This window comes from Helianthus annuus, chromosome 15, assembly GCF_002127325.2.
Source record: "Helianthus annuus cultivar XRQ/B chromosome 15, HanXRQr2.0-SUNRISE, whole genome shotgun sequence".
NCBI lineage: Eukaryota > Viridiplantae > Streptophyta > Magnoliopsida > Asterales > Asteraceae > Helianthus > Helianthus annuus.
In genome coordinates this window covers 56,085,026-56,102,653 of record NC_035447.2, presented here as the reverse complement: position 1 = coordinate 56,102,653, position 17,628 = coordinate 56,085,026, and the positions used below count along the sequence as shown (strand labels likewise).

Sequence of the window (17,628 nt, the reverse complement as noted above, 5' to 3'; positions counted from 1 at the left end):
ACAATAACTAAGATAATCTCTTAAACAAGTGCAAAAGTGCGAAAATAATCAAAGGTTATACTAATACACGAGTCGGATCCAAGTGATTCATCTTGTCTATCTGTTTTTATTTTTATTTTATTTTTTTAAGCATTTAGTTAGTTTTTATTTTCTTAGTTTAAAAACCTTTTCTAACATTTTGATTTGATTAGACGTTGAGGATAAACCGGTACTAAAAGCTCTTGTGTCCTTGGACGACCTCAGTATCTTACCAACACTATACTACGTCCACGATGGGTGCACTTGCCCATATGTGTGTTTAGTGTTAGTAAATATCGTGTTTTATAAATTTAAAACTTGGCTAAAAGTGTAAAAAGGACTTAAAATATACATCAAAAATATATTACACTACACGCACATCAATATACAAAATTGAATAATAAATGTTGTTGTTTTATTTACGAAATGTGTTAAGATATATTAATGTTAATCATTTTTCATATGTCTTAGTGTTGTAAGTAAATGCATTGAGTTGTAAAATGAATAACAGGTTTGTCGAAACTTATGAAGTTTGGAGACGTATCGAAATAGATTGACTTAACTTCTCATTTTTTTCTAATGTTAATTATAATATAAACATGTTAAACTAGCTGGATTCCACGCAGGAAGGGGTTGAAATTCAGTTCTGGTTGGTATTGGTTCGGTTTGTTACACTGACACGGTACCGGTACTTGGCATAGAATACAATATCAAATTTGAATACTCCAACCAAGAGAGAACTAGAAAAAATTAAAGTCATGATAAGTCCTAAAGGATATCGACACGTGTTTTACATCAATAAAAAAACATAAAACTTATACCGGCATCGATGTCCATAGCGGTTCAGTTCGTCATGTTACCCATTGGCAGAGCCACATACTAGGCAACAGGGTTGGTAGACACCATTCAAATTTGCATATTATATGTATCACGTGATAGAAAAATATGAGCGACACCACTTTTTTTTCTAAATGTTTTACATAATAAACAAATTTATGGTTTAAAAAATAAGCCCAATTAGGTAAATTTTAAATAGTAAACTTTAAATCATTAAAAAGCCTATGTTTGTCTAAGTTTTTTAATCCAAAAACTATTATAGCCCATATCCAATTAATTAATTCAATTTTTAAACTAAATTAAAAAAAAACGCATGATTGAAGTGCTACAATATATTTGAAGTTCCGCTCAAATTAATGTTCAACAAAGACAAACAAATGGAAGACGAATTTGCGTAATCCGATTGGGAGATGATTACTTGAGTGATGCTTACATTTGTTATATTGAAAAAGATTTTATGAAAGTTGTGATTGAAGACGTTATAAATCGTATATAAAATATGAAAACACGTAAGGAACAACTATAAAATGTATTTTTTATACATTTCAAACAACTTTGTATTGAGTAAATTGCCAAAATCGTCCCTGAGGTTTGGACATGTTTGTCAGTTTCATCCAAAACAACTTTTTTGTACTATATTGCCCTTCACTTTTGGGAAATTTTGTTATTTTCACCCAAATGTCTAACTTTTTTTTTGCCAAAATCATCCTTAAGATTTGGGAACTTTTGCCATTTTCATCCAAATGTTTGAAAGAAAAAATAAAGCAATTTGAAAGTTTGGATGAAAATGGCAAAAGGTCTCAAAAGTGAAGGGTAATAGGGGTACAAAAATGTTGTTTTGGATGAAACTGGCAAACATGCCCAAACCTCAGGGACGATTTTTGCAATTTACTCTTTATTTTGTGTTATTTTCGGTGACATTGTAAAGTTTTATTATGATATTGATTTTTATTATTGAATTCGACCTGACCCGATCCTAAATTTTTGACTCCGGGTTATTATAAACCCGGGTATCGAAAAAAAATTGACACAATAGGATAAAATTCCTGGCTCCGCCACGCGTTATAACTTACAATATCGAAAAATATTCTATTTTGAATACAACTTTGTTTTCAATAAAATTTATGCTAGAATGTTTGAGAAAAAATTAAGCACACGTTCAAAAAAAATTAAAATTAAAAAATCCACTAATGCAAATTCTTAAATAAAAATCAAACTAAATGAGTTAAATGCCTTTTTTTTAAAGTATAAGAGGTAAATTTGAAATTTAAGAAAAAAAGAGAAGATTTATAATAAGTATATAAATAAGACAAAATCTATTCATACACCCCCAAATCTATTTCAACACCTCGTCACGGACCACATCACGGAAAGAGGGCGTGGAAATGATGTGGCATCTAACCACGGCGTGTTGATCAGTTCTGTATAAACATAATGGAAAACATATTAGAAATACCTGTAACAGCAGACAGGTCAGTATGGAATCTAGTCAGAGATACAGCCATTGAGTTCGGCATAGTTGTCAGCTTGATATGGTTCTTCCTTAGGGTGTAGGATGGTGATGGTGAAACCGAATTCTAGGGTTGGAATTCGGATGCAGAGAGCGGTGTAGAGAGGGACGAAAATAATGATGTTATGGTTATGATAATTGACTAACCTTTTACCTCTCCACTTATCTCCTTATATATACACTTAATAGGAAACCTAATTAGTTAATAAAGGTAATATGGTCCATCAACAATTTGGGCTGATGTGGTAGCTTCTTAGAGCTTCTTACAATGGGTTTTGGCGGGAAACTGCTCGGGGTCAAGAAATGGCACGCGGATCCTGATCGTTTTAGTAACCCACCCATCTATTCGGATCTAATATAAAAACCCATTTAAAACACAATTTTCTTTTCTTTCATCATTATCAACTGCCTCTTTCTCTCTCTATTCTTTTCCTTCACTGCTTCAAACCGAAACCCTAGCCTCTGTGTTCCGTTGGCTTGAAGCTTCTACATCTCATTTTCTCTGAAAACATTCGCTTGTGCTTGAATCGACTGATAAAGGATACACGCTTTGCCCTTTCCAATTCCTGCTCTCAAACCCTACTGTCCGAATACACATCTTCCCCTTCACGTTTCCTACCGATCAATTGATTTATCAATCCTATAATATACTAATCTCATTAATGTAAGTTTCTCTCTATTACTTGCTCTCTACACCCCCTTCGATCGCTGCTTTGGTTTTCCTTGCTATGTAACACTTTGACAATTGTTTTATGGTTTGATTTGGGGTTTTAGGGTTTTGTTACTTTAGGTTTATGTTTTGATTTGGTGCTGTAATTTGCATTGTTTTTTTTAAATTGGTTGTTTAGGGTTATGTTCTTGCTTTTTTGTTATCGAGTGTTTGATTTTGGGGAAAAGAACATTAGATTCATATTTGAATAACTAAAATAAATTCATGTTTATGCTATAAGTATATGTCGTGTCGGGTTTAAGACATTTTGATTATGGGGTGTGCATCTTATTGGTATTTTATTTATTGGCGTGTGTATATGATCAGATAGTTAAAATGTTGGTTCAAACAATACTATATTTATATTCATACTTGAGGTAGTGTTGTAATGTTGTTGTAGTTTTAGATGTAAAGAAAATGAGTAATTTGTTGTGTTAACGTAGGTTGAAAGCCATCATCAATTTGGCATAGATGGGTATTCAAGAAAATAAAGGCATAAATGGGAGTTTGGGTTCGTTTCTTACTCGCAGGTGCTTTAGCTTTATCTTGAACTTTTTAAAGTGCAAGATAATCATCCATTGAAAACAATAATAATACAACGGTGCTATGGATATTTGTCACTAAATTATATTTTACTTCACTAACCATCAACATTTGTTAGACTAGTGGGTATGGAGAGCCTCATCCCCAAGGGGATGGGCTGCCACGTCACCGCCACGTAGGAGGGGTTTGAAGGGGATGGACCTGGGGTGGGGGATGAACCCCTTTATATATATATGTATGTATGTATAGATGTCTGTGTGTGAGGAGAGAGGAGAGAGGCACGGCGAGTTCAGCTGGGGGAGGACGATCTTCACGGGGCTGGGGCGGCGACGGGGCTGGGGGGTGGAGAGTTTGGGGCGGCGACGGGGCTGGGGGGTGGAGAGTTTGGGGCGGCGGCGGGAGGACGAGGCTGGGGACGAGCCCCATACCTTCTGGTCTTATTGTTTAATATGTGCATTAATCACTTTTTGCAAATTCTTTGGTTGTCTTATGAGGGGCTACTTAGAAGGTGAGTAATTAATGGTTATTTTGGAAACTTTGCACTAATTTTCTTGCTAAATGGTCATGACGATGTTGATTTGTGAGGTTTTGATGTGTGCTGCCTGGTTTAGAAGAAGAGGACGTTCCTCAACTATACTCAAAAGGGCCAAATCTTGGTATGTAATCCTTTAATATTTAGTTACTTTTTTCATATCAAATTTTAAACAATTTTATTATTTACTAAATTGCTAACTTTTTTTAAAAAGAGTTGTTGGATATGTTAGGTGAAAAACAAGAAGCAAGAATCAATGTTGGACATGAATAGAAAACTTTTCCAAGAATATGGATTCTTTGCTTTACTTGATCGGACATGAGAACTAAATGAAGTTCAACACTAAAAATCAAGGGCCCTTATATATGGGCCTCAATCTTTGGCTTATTTTTTATAGATTTTTTATAGAGTCCAGCCACAATAAATCTTGATTTAGGTTAAAATGCAGGTGACTGAGCTTGAGAAACAATTGAAAATGGAGATAAAATCAAGAAACAGAGCCAGAGCCGAAAAGATCTGGTAAAAGACATAATTGCTCTTTAGATGATGGTAATTTAGGGTCTTTTGATGAAGATATTTTTGAGTAGTCAGAAAGATGGAGCTGAAGATCTTTAAAAAAAAAGAAGATGACAGTGGGTATGTTTCTTAAATTTAGAACTTGATTTATAAACATTTAGCTTTAGATAATGTGTTAACATAAATGTTTGACGATTTGTAGCTAGATTTTATGTATTTTGGTTCCAGCGGAATGAAATGGTCAAGACCGGGTTCTCCGGGTTCGGAGGAACCCGACTTTGTAGTGGGGCTACTTCAACTTAAAAGATGAAAGAAGGGTTACTAAATAAAGTTCAATAAGCAATCCCAAACACCCTTCTAAAAGTAAGTTATTTAGTTAATGCTTAAAAGTCAAATGTTGTCAAGATTTGTTCTTTTGATGTTTTCTTTTCTTATATGCTCAGGCATGATTTTTCTTTCAACACCTTATATCATGAGTTAGTTACTGTCATTCAATGGTATACAATCTTTTCGTTCAGTTTACCATTCTACCCTTTCTTTGTTCATAACAATATCGCCTCTAGCTCTATTCTGGACTGATTATTGTGTTGCAGGAAATTTGTCACAGATATCTTAAGCTTGAAAATACACAGTTGGAAGCGCAACTCCTCGTGTTAAAATTACTTAAAATGTGTGATTTAGGGTAACCAAAGGTAATTAATTTACTAAGTTTTCATATTTGTTTTACGGGTCCTCATACCAGAATTCAAACATTGGATAACAAGTGGCTGTTAATATTTATATTATTTATTTATTTATTGCATTCAGTCATCAGTTACGCGTTCCCAATCAAAGTCAGCTGCAGCTTACATTGCACTTGAAGTTCTTTCAAGAAAAGAATATGATGGAAATGTGGCTCCTTTGTGCTTTTAGTTATTTACTAGACATGCTATTTAATATTATTTCTTATTTGAATTACCATACTTGACTCATCCTAACACACACCATTGTTCTTGTGAAAAACGATAAATTAAATCGTTAAAAATTTAAAAGTTAAATTTTCGACATATTTTGATACTGCATGTGTTGGAAAAACCTTATGGACTTTAGTTGACCTCATGGTTTAGTCTTTTTATTTATACATTTAAGTAGCATTAGTCATAAATAGTTTCTAATATAAATAATTTTCTCAACCCGGGAAGCAATCCCGGGTGATAACCTAGTATTATATAAATGATTATATGGCTACAAGATTAAATATCACAATAATATATTTAATATTACATTCTCCCACTTAGCCGAGTAATCATTTATCATGAGTATCGTTAATACTCTTTTTAGCTTTAAACCAAGAACCGTAGCATAGAAATACAACCGTTGAATCATCATTCGACTCAGGATCCCCATTAGTCAAACTACAGCCTCAATTTAAAACCTAACAGTTATTGATCAAAATATGCACATAAGCCCTTTAATGTTTGATTTGTATTTATATTTGTCTATATGTCATTATACCGTCAAACCTTTTGTTAGAGACATACAAAATCATAACTGAGGAAATTTCATTAGTTAAAACATAAGTTAGTACAATATGCTGTTAAATAAGGTCTTTAGTAAATTCCATATTCGAAACATGTTCTTCGAAAACCTTAGGTGGGAGATTTAGTCATCGGATCCGCAAACATAGTTTTAGTACTGATGTGCTAAAAGTAGTTTAACTAAAATAACTAAATTAACCTAAACCTAGACTCAAAGTAATACTCTAGACTCTCTAAGACTCGATTAAACTACTCACCGGCAAGTGCACCGATCGACTCTAGTAAAGCTGAGTAAGTCCGGATATCGAACCCACGAGACTCGATTAGACTACACTAAGACTCTATCTAGACTAGGACTGACACGAACATGACTAATTGTTTATTTGATTAGGGGGAAGGGTTACTAAAAATCCTAAAATTGCAATTAAAATTAAACTAATTAACTAGATTACCTAGATGCGAATTTGGATGAAGGTTTTAACTAAGTGGTGATGAAGGCTACATAGGTTTAGAATCCCTCTTGTTATTGAAAGGCTTTCTATCGGATACTAATGTGATTTGGAATCAGGATCTTTAGATACTAAACCCTAAGAGAAACCGAACAGGACCCCCGATCCTTCTTAGGAAGACACCTATGGACCTTGAAGAAACACGTAACTAATCTTAGGGATAATTAGTTTGGTTTATGTTTCTACCATAAGGGTTAATCTTCTTTGATTTCTTGAGCTCCTTAATGACTGATTATCCTGCAAAACAGAACACCGTTAGCTCGTTAAGAGGGGAATATGGGGGTTTCCCTCTTAACCAGGCTCCGGCGTGAAAATAAGTAACTATCTCGAGGAGATTAAAGTGAGTAAAGAGTGGGAGTAGAGGGGATAGAATGAATTAACCTGTGAATGAAGTGTTCTATTTATAGCCGGAGTGATGTAAAGGATGTGGGCTGATGGGCCTTGGGCCGGAAGACGACAATAGAACGGATACGCCTTTCGTCTCACTGGTGTCGACCGTTAGTGTCTTCTGAACGTTTCTCGGTGCTGGCGCACCATGAGTGGAGCCACGTGTCGCTGTTGTCGGTCTCTGTCATCAGCCAGTTAGTGGAGATCGTGGGGCAGGTGTCTCTGCCCCGTGATTGGTGCCACGTAGGCGTCCTTGAGTACTTTTTGTCTCCTGCTCGTCAGATGATCGTGATACACGATTAAGCAGAGCCTGGAGGATGCGGATTGGCTCTTTTCATCTGAAACTTGTACCCTTTGTACTCTAAGTCGTCTTTACGCCGCATCCCTGCGCGGCTCTTGCTGCACATGGAACTGGCCTGTGCAAGGTATGGGCGCTTGGAGGTTCGACTTCAGGATGCTAAGTTGTTGCTTTGTCTTGCTTAGACCCCGCGCGGCGTTGGCGAGTGTTGCCCTACCCGCGCGAGGTTGAGATCGAAAATGTAATTGATTAAGGAGTATGGTCCGTCGCGCGACTCGGAGGAAGTTTTGCGCGGATTTTTGGGACCATACCCCTTCAAGTCCCCCCAGTCCAGTGCTGCACCATGCGCAAAGTAAATGGTTGGAGCTCTGGACTAAGAAAAAAGAAGTTAAATGCTCTGATGGTGCTTGCTTGACCCTGGTTGATGGCGCGCGTGTAATTGCTTGGATTACTACGGCGCGACTACCAGGGTTGTTCTTTTGACACACTGCCTTTGGTTTTGAAACGCGCAAGGTTGTTTGACGAATTGTAATTGTTGCGCTTTTGCGCCGTTTGAATATGATTTTTACGTTTTGCTTTCCATTTTTCGAGTTACAATTATTGCACTGTTGCTAGAAACTTTGGTTAAGTTAGCGCGAATAAACGTAAGTGTGGCTCTTGTGTGAATGTAATTGTTTGGTCTCGCGCTATGTTCGCGGAGAACCTTGGAGGTGTAACTCTATAGCTCGTAATTTACTGAAGTGTTTTCGTGTTAATCAAAAGTTTAACATGCATTTGTAACGTAGACGTCATCATGCTAGGAGAAAACATAAGGCATATGCTTCCATTCATTTAAGAAATAGGCGCTTAGGCCGTCAGACATTGCAGACTCGTAGAGCGTTTAGCCAACATAGAAATTAGAAAAGGCTCGTGGCCAAAGTAAAGGCGCGGGGCCAAGGGTAGCTACATATAGCACTTGCACAATTGTTGCGTATTCCATGTGCGTGGGATGATGTGTCCATCCAGAGTGCACAACTTGTATGCCCCTTTGCCTAGCACTTCGTGTACTAAGTATGGGCCTTCGCATTTGGGTGCTAGTTTCCCTGGGCGTTTGGCGTTTGAAGCTTCATTGTCTCTGAAGACGTATTCTCCTGGAGTGAAGGTACAAATGCGGACTCTCGCATAATAATACCTTTCCAGCTGTGTTTTGTACTTTGCTTCTTTAATCTGCGCAATTCGCGCCTCTCTTCTAGTAAATCGAGGTCGAGACGACGCTCTGCTTCATTATCAATCGTGTTGACCGCCGTCAAGCGCGGTGAGGGGAGTCCAACTTCAGCTGGGATGACTGCCTCTGAGCCGTATACTAGGCTAAAAGGAGTTTCGCCAGTGCTTATCTTTGGCATGGTTCGGTGAGCCCATAGGATGCTTGGTAGCTCATCGACCCATCCTCTTCTCTTTGTGCCCAGACGGGCTTTTATCCCGTCAACGATACTTTTGTTGACACTTTCTACCTGACCGTTTCCTTGAGGGTGCGTAACGGAGGAGAAAGTGTGCTCTATCTTCATTTCTTTTAGCCACTTTTGACGATCCTCTGAAGCAAAATTGGTGCCATTGTCTGTGACAATTTTGAGTGGGAGACCAAATCTGCAAATGATGTGTTCCCAAATAAACTTGCGCACGATCATTGCAGTGGTTGGAGCTCAAGAAATCAAAGAAGATTAACCCTTATGGTAGAAACATAAACCAAACTAATTATCCCTAAGATTAGTTACGTGTTTCTTCATTGGCGCCCACCGTGGGCGTCCTTGAGTACTTTTTGTCTCCTGCTCGTCTGATGATCGTGGTGCACGATTAAGCAGAGCCTGGAGGATGCGGATTGGCTCTTTTCATCTGACACTTGTACCCTTTGTACTCTAAGTCGTCTTTACGCCGCATCCCTGCGCGGCTCTTGCTGCACATGGAACTGGCCTGCGCAAGGTATGGGCGCTTGGAGGTTCGACTTCAGGATGCTAAGCTGTTGCTTTGTCTTGCTTAGACCCCGCGCGGCGTTGGCGAGTGTTGCCCTACCCGCGCGAGGTTGAGATCGAAAATGTAATTGATTAAGGAGTATGGTCCGTTGCGCGACTCGGAGGAAGTTTTGCGCGGGTTTTTGGGACCATACCCCTTTAGACCTCTACAAGGCTGTTAAGACTACCGGTTTACTAGACTCCCTCTCGGTTATCTAGGTTCTAAGAAAGTGCCCTAAAGTGACTAACTACCTCTCGGCGGAAAGTCTAAGGGGGCTATTGGGCTCAAATTGGTTTAATAGACAAGTAATGGCAAGGAAACTAAAACGGGTTTTTCTCAAAACCTAATCCTAGCAATTTACCAAACTCGACCTATTAATAACCTAATACTTCTCAGATTTTAAGTTAGTAGAATAAAATGCCTAATTAATTCTTGAATACCGTTTTTATGGTTATTAGCCAATTCACCACAAGATTACCCGAAACCCGCTATGACGTGAATAATCAACACAAGCTTATTATTTGAAAGACATTCAACAAAATTTATGTAAAACAAATAAACAATCAAGAATCAAGTATAGATACGCATACACACCAAATTGAAAAATCCAAAGTCGTTTACTTTCTTAGAAAAACCCAAATCAACATTAACATCGATAAAAATCCAATCTTTAACGCAAGTTCATCATAAACCTAGGTAGTTTTGGGCGTTTAGCCGAAAATCATAACGAACAAAGTCTCAAGAAACATGTTTAAAACTGAATTCATTAAGCAAGAAATCAAAAATAAAGGAACAAAAGTAAAACGGGAAGATAGAACCCGAAATTCTTCACTTCCAATGTTTCAATACTCCTACCGGATGATTGCCAAGCCTTCAAGAACTCCAAAACCTTTTAAATCAGCTCTGAATTGCGCCTAAGATGTCCAAATTCCGTAAGTCATGCGGCTATGAATGTTTAAGAATGATTACATAGTTTTTCAAGACCCCTAGTCGTTGCTGTTTCGTAAGTTGGTGCGAATTTAACGTCCTCGCGCCCCGCGAGAGTAGTACATGAACGGGTCGCGCCCCGCGACCGAGTTATAATTCAAGAAATCATTAAAACCTCTCTTGCCTGGCGCGAGAGAGTCTCTTCTGCCTTTCGCGGCCCGCCAGAGAGTGCCAGGTGCATAATTTTGTTGCCGTTTCGACCTTTGACCTTTCAACTACGTTCCGGCACTTGATTTCTTCACCTTTTAGTTCGTTTTTCGCACTTTTCAGCCACTTTTATCAACCAAGACCTATAAAACATGAATATAATCAAAGTATGCACATTCTACGGAAACCGACATTAAAACTAACAGAAACTGTACAAACTTTACAAGACAATTCTATGTATTTTGCAATACATCAAGTACTAATATACTCAATACAAAGATTATTTTCCTCAACTCATTCACGTACGAACAAATACTTTGTATCGAGATATAAACTAGCTCCAGTCGAACTATTACTGTTCAAGAAACTAACGGCAGCTGAGTTATCACAGTAAAGCTTCAATGGTCTAGAAATGGAATTAACGATTTTTAGTCAAGTGATCAGATTTCTAAGCAACATTTCATTACAAGTTGCGTTATAAACAACAATGTATTTTGCCATCATTGTGGAAGTTGTGGTTAAGTGTTGTTTATGACTCTTCCATATGATAGGTTCGTCCGCTAACATAAAGATATAGCCTGAAGTGGATTTCTTGTCATCTTTGCATTTGACAAAGTCAGAATAAGAATAGCCTTTCACTTCTAAATGATCACTTCTTCTATAAGTCAGTTTATAGTCTTTCGTCCCTTACAGGATCAGAATAGTCTACCCTTACAGTCTTTGACCCGCCGATTTTGCGAGACCTTGAATCTTGATCCTCTCTCTTTTCTTCACCTTGAAATCTCCTTTTCGTAGCAGCCCTAGCGTGTTTTTTTATCTACTGCTTCTGAGTTTGTCTCATTAATTAATGTAGTTTCGTCTCCTCCAAAAATATAATATGCAAACCCTCTTATTTCATCATAGCCGTCTTCAACTCCTATTTAATTCCTTCATGGGTTGCCATGCTTAAATGGGCTGGGTCATGTGACTCGCAAAATTATTGTAGGATGCAAATTGCGATGTATACATGACATATATGAATTAATTTCCATCCAAAAAGAATTCCTTTTTTACTAATTTGAGTTCAATACTAATTTGATTATTATTTTTTAAATAATAATAAATTATTACGAAAGAGCATATTTTTTCAAGCTCGAACAAAGTACATGAATTCCGGAGACAACTCTGATTAAATATCACAATAATAATATATTTAATCTTACACGGCGTAGACCATTCGCGTGGTTGTTTGGCGTATGTTTCTTGGTAATCGAAAGTGGAATACCATGCCCTCCGTTATTGAAACCCATGTGAGCGTAATGTATTTTTTTATATACAAGTATAGGGGTGCAAACGAGCCGAGCTACTCGAGCTCGACTCGAAAAAAAGCTCGAACGAGCCGAGCTTAAACGAGCTCGAGCCCGAGCCTAAAAGCATGCTCGTTTAGTAAACAAGCCCGAGCCCGAGCTTCGATTATCGAGCTCGAGCCGGCTCGCAAGCCTAAACAAGCTTTCTGTTTATATATTTTTTATTAATATAATAAACATATATTTAATAATAATAATTACCATTTATATAAATATAAAAAATAACTAAATTATATGTATAATAATAATTATTATTAATAAAAATTAATTAATAAATACTAAACGAGTCGAGCCCGAGCCGAGCTCGAGCTTGAAAAGTTACATTCGAGCCGAGCTCGAGCTTAAGAAATAAAGTTCGAATCGAATCGAGCCGAGCTCGAGCTTTCATATGTTAAACGAGCTCGAGCTCGAGCCTGGTCGAGCTCGAGCTCGGCTCGGCTCGTTTGCACCCCTATACAAGTGTGTAATTGTATAATGTATAAGACTAGTTGATTTGCACCGCGCTTCGCGGCGGCATTTCAGCCTATATCAATTTGGTTTGTTTTCATACCGGTACGATACAAACATTCGGTATAGCAATCACCACACGTTTTACATCGATCAAAAACAAAAAAAGCAAACATGGTACCGGTATCGATGTTGTTTGGATAATAGTATCGGTATTGTTTCGCTGACGTAGTTGTATAAATGAAATATTATCGAAACCATAAAAAGAATACGAGTACCGATGCCGATGTTTTGTTCGGCTCGGTACAGTGTAGTACAGTGGTGATATGTTGTTTGGTCAATTTTATGTTTGGTACTGTAACACACGGTATCCATTTTCAATAAGATTGACAAAAAACCATAAAATGAATATTGGTACCGATGTTATTCGGTCGGTTTTACGTTCGGCATGGTAGCGACGCAACATCCATTTTCAAAAAGATTTATATCGGGATATTGGAAAAAAAATCAAACATAGTTGCGTCTTTGGATCATTTTTAAAAATTTAACATACACAAGTTATTAGCAAAAATATCATATTAAATAAAAACTAAAATACTATTAACGAAACTAAAACAAATACTTAAAAAATTATTTACTATTCATGGTCCTTCGTGCCGCTACCAAACCAAATCAAAACCGATTGAAAAATTTATGTATCGGTACCGGTTTTATTTTTATTGTTTTTGTTTTTGATAGACTGACACCATATTGCAACCATATTATACCAAACTGAACCGAACAACACCAATAAATACATTAATTTTTATGATTTCCTGTTTGATAATGAATACTTTGATTATATGTTAAAAGTTATATAAAAAATATGTTTAAAATCAAATTATGTAATAAACTAATATAATATGAAACCTTAAAAAAATCAAATATTAAAAAAATTGAAGCACTGTTTTTAATATATATATAATTAATATATATAATTATATTCCCTTCTGACTTTGCAAGTTCAAATTTGACTTTGCTCTTTCAGAAACATGCCGAGACCGGTGGAGGTGAGCTTAACAAAGTCTTCGACGACTTTTTCACAGAATATTTTTTGTTGATATCTTGGGCTTATTTATAACTTATGATCACATATTTCAACTTAACAAATATGGATCACCACAAGCACTTTAGCCACCCACACACTCTTTCCTTCTACAAAAGCTTGGAAGGTGCACAACTCACTTGTACCGGTTGCAACTTTCCTTGTACCGGCACCCCGGTCTACTCGTGTCGCGCATGCAAATTCTTCCTCCACGACCGATGCTTCAACGCATCACGTTCATTGACCCATCCGTCACACCCCGATCACCCACTCTCCCTATTCCCATCCCCGACATACTCATCGGGCTCTTTCATTTGTAACGAGTGCAACAAAACCGGTTCGGGCCTTTGTTTTTGTTGTTCCAATTGTGAATTTGATCTCCATATCCATTGTGCTTTTAATACCTTAAACCCTAACCCCTCGACCCCTCCACCTAATCAGATCAAACTCAAATCACACCCGAACCACCCGTTGAAATATCTCCCCAAGCCACCTTCTGCTAGTGGCTTTCGTTCATGTGACGTGTGTGGTACTGGTTGTGATCCCAACGGTGCATTGTACCGTTGTGATATTTGTGACTATGACGCGCATGTGACATGCACTACTTTGCCAGAAAGCGTGCGTCGCGAAGACCACCCTCACACGCTTTCATTACTTTATGTGTATCCATATGAGTCGTTTGAATGCGATGTTTGTAGAGGCGCGATCGCAAAAAGCAACTGCATGTACCATTGTTCGTCCGGTTGTAACTATGGTATGCATGTTAAGTGTGTTCCCGCTAAGGTGTCGGAGCAAGCGCCAATGAACGAAATGACGTTTCAGATGGAAATGTTCAAACTACAGAGTCAGATGCGATTGAATCAAATGGCATTTGACACCATGCTACAAAGTTCTCAAAAGGCTGCTTGTGGTATCCGATACTAATGGCTGTACGACATCGAATTTGTGTGTTGTTTCCTTTTGTGTGTTTACATTTAATCGTGTTACATTGTGATGTATTGATGATATGTTTCCTAGGTTAAGTGTTGATTTGGACTGGATTGAAGCATGTTTTTTTTATCTACTGAACTGAATAATAAATGTTGGTGTTTTGTTTATCAAATGTCTTTAGATCTATTAATGCTAATCATTTTTCATATGTCCTAGTGTTGTAATTAAGTAAATGCATTGAGTAGTAAAATGAATAATAGGTTTACCAGGAAACACAACAGGGCGATGGTCCATTTACAAAGACAAAACCTTTAAATAATTACTTTGGAAAAGATAAGGTCTTTTACAAAGACAAAACCTTTAAATAGCTGCTTTGGAAAAAAAGAGGGTATTTAGTTCAACTCCCATAAAAAAAGGTTTACAAAGAAACTTATGAGGTTTGAGGGGCAATTAACTTCTCAACATATTATTCGAATGTTAACTGTAACAAATATATTAAGACTGTGGGGTATGGGGTTTGGGTTGGGGCGTGGGTTGGCTGAAAACGTCCAAGCCATCACCCCGGGTGGGTTTGGGTTGGGGGCGTGGCCCAAGGGACGGGAGTTTAAAGTCGGACGTGGTGCGGGCTAGCGATCCTATGTGGCGGCCTCCTATTCGCTTGTTGGCCATGTCATAGCGGGACATTTAAAATTTCAAATTTAAAATGTAACCGTTTGGCCAAGCCAAGCGGTCACCCCAACCCAACAGTCAACATCACTATAAATATAACCCCAACCCCACCGGCTACCCCAACCCAAACAATCTTCTTGGCTGTCCACCGCTACCCCAACCAAACCCCACTTGATCGAACCCGCTACCCCAACCCACTTGATCGATGGCCTCTTGGACACACGAAGAAGTGCTAGCTCTCGTCACGAGCGTCCTTGATGCAACGAAGGGGTGACAACCCGGTCAACCCCGATATTGGCCGGAAGCCTTTGCAAGCTACCGACATAACGTCGGACACGACCGGCACAACTTAAACGCGTGCCAACATAAATGGCGTGAGCTACGGCCAAAGCTTGATCGTTTCAAAGCCTACTACGAAGTCGTTCCGAGCGGTGAGTTAAGCCACGAGGACCGGGTGGCGGTGGACAGCCAAGAAGATTGTTTGTACGATCAACCAGGGAGTATCAGACTGAGGGGGAGTTTAGTATGTAAACATGTATGTAATCTTTTGATATGAATCCTTCGACTAATGAGAATCAATTGTTTATGAAAAACTATTTTCCCTTTGATTGTGTTTACAAAGTTTGCTACTCATTTTCGCTGCATTTAGATCATTTCATATGTTCTGATTATTCGTTTTATGCAAACAAACACTATCATGACGGCCTCAGATCCCAACAATTGGTATCAGAGCCTGGACAGTCAAATTCGATCTAACAATCAATTTGACATAACGGTTCAGCTCAAAATTCATTGATACTAAGGTTGATTGTATTTAGTTGAAAAACAGAGCAACGAGAAATCGTGTTCAAAATGATGGATCAGACACTCTGTAAAACAACCAAGATGTCATATGACACACAAACTTCACATAACAAGTGATATCATGCATAAAACACCTATAGTGCTCAGATCTGAAAAAAAAATGTCTGATAACTATGGTGTAAACTCTTTATTTTACAAAATTGATTTCAATTGTTGTTATGAAGTTGTGATGTTTCTATCATGACTGCTGCTAAGGTGTTTACCTCATGTCAACGAAAATCTATGTTCGGATGATAACATTAGTGTTTTTGTTAGCATAAAAAGAGGAAAATTAAAACTTTAGCTATGTTAGATCTTATGTATTGAAAAACAGGTTGAAAATCCTCTAAAAGGACCAAAAGTCAACTATATTAAAAAATACATTAAGAAAATCAGTAGTCAAAATATCCAGATCATGAGTAATGTGGAATTTGGGATAAGCAAGTGCAAAAATGTCCAAATCTCACAAAACATTGCTGAAAATGATTTTGGATTGAGTATTCTTTCCTTGAAAACCTTCCAGTAAAAGTTTCAATACTCTTCTATGGAAAGGGAAAAAAGGGAAAGAAGAAAAATTACAAAAACTCAAAAGTGTGTTTATCTCAAAACTTTTGAATTCAAAAGAAAAGAGTATAAACCCAAAACACTTAAGAGTCCACAGGTTAATCCTGCAAAAGGAAAACCAAAAATAGATCTGCATTTTTGGCAAACATAATGTCATCAATCAACCATGCTCAATCACTAACTCAGGGAAGTTCAGGTAACAAAAGTATCTCCAGATATTTTTCAATAAAGAGGAATAGGCCAAATTTCTCAGAAATTATTCACATGGTAACAAGGTTCACAAAGAACTTTCAAAACCTTGGTGAACGGGCTCCTCATGGTAACAATCAACTGACAAGGAAATGGTACCAAACAGTGGTTACAAGACTTTGGTTCAAACCACTGACCATTGTCCTAAGCTTGAGAATGAAATGATCTTGACCCTATTCGAAGTTACTTTAACTCTTGAGACACATCAGATCTAATTGGTTTTATTATCAGAAAACTTTTACTCTTTTTTCTCTGTAAAGTTTTTTTTTTTTCAAATAAAACAGGATATATTATTCTTTATTTTTCCTTAAGAATGATATACTTTGCACTTTTACTTGTTTTTGATAGCAAAAGTTCAATCACCTGTTGGGATATAGAATCCTTTTATTTTTGCTTAGGGTGATATATTCCCTGATAATGAATCAAAAGGAGATGATGAAATAGTTAGGGACATTTCAAGCTCAAGTTTCCATCTCATATCAAAGTTGATTGTTAACAAATTTCAAACATCTGGTTGCTCATGTTTTACTCTAAGTTCTCAAAAGGAATATTAAAACACAAAATGGGTGATCAAAGCTAAATGTGACAATCATCTGGGATACTCAACCACTGTCAAAATCTATAGAAGTGTTCAAAACTTGAAATAGATAAGTGGTAAAACCTGAATGCAAGGGCCATAAATTTTTCTACATTAAAAATCCCTGTTAACCCCGTTGATGTGATTAATTCTGATAAATTAGCATCTAAAATGTGTTTGTCAAGAATTTGATTCTGCAGGCAACTCACATTCACCATCAACAGATGTTGGACGTGATACTAAAATCATTTCCATCATCAGAGCAGCAGATGTACAAAACAGCTGTTAAAGCTCATCCACTGATGAACAAACAATGTTTGACCAGAATCCAGTATTTCATTCATCCAAACACATCGACATCAGACATCACTTTGTGAGGGATTGCTATGAAAAAGGTTTGATTTCTCTGCATCATGTCCCAAC

At 37.4% G+C, this 17,628-nt stretch overlaps 1 protein-coding gene and 1 long non-coding RNA gene across 8 annotated transcripts; both read left to right on the top strand.

Moving 5' to 3' along the window:
- Window positions 1-2,741: 2,741 nt before the first annotated feature.
- LOC110911717 lies at window positions 2,742-5,713 on the top strand. 7 transcript variants are annotated; one of them, XR_002577280.2, is made up of 8 exons: window positions 2,742-3,029; window positions 3,518-4,125; window positions 4,203-4,273; window positions 4,364-4,785; window positions 4,868-5,028; window positions 5,109-5,162; window positions 5,259-5,357; window positions 5,473-5,713. It is a non-coding gene; the product is annotated as an uncharacterized LOC110911717 (long non-coding RNA). The 7 variants fall into 7 exon arrangements; XR_002577278.2 differs by having other exon boundaries at window positions 2,743-3,029; window positions 4,598-4,785; XR_002577279.2 differs by having other exon boundaries at window positions 2,743-3,029; window positions 4,382-4,785.
- A 7,726-nt stretch (window positions 5,714-13,439) lies between these two features.
- Window positions 13,440-14,475, top strand: LOC110911716. The gene has a single exon (XM_022156344.2). The coding sequence runs from the start codon at window positions 13,440-13,442 to the stop codon at window positions 14,295-14,297; it is 858 nt and encodes a 285-aa protein (XP_022012036.1). The 3' UTR covers window positions 14,298-14,475.
- Window positions 14,476-17,628: the final 3,153 nt, after the last annotated feature.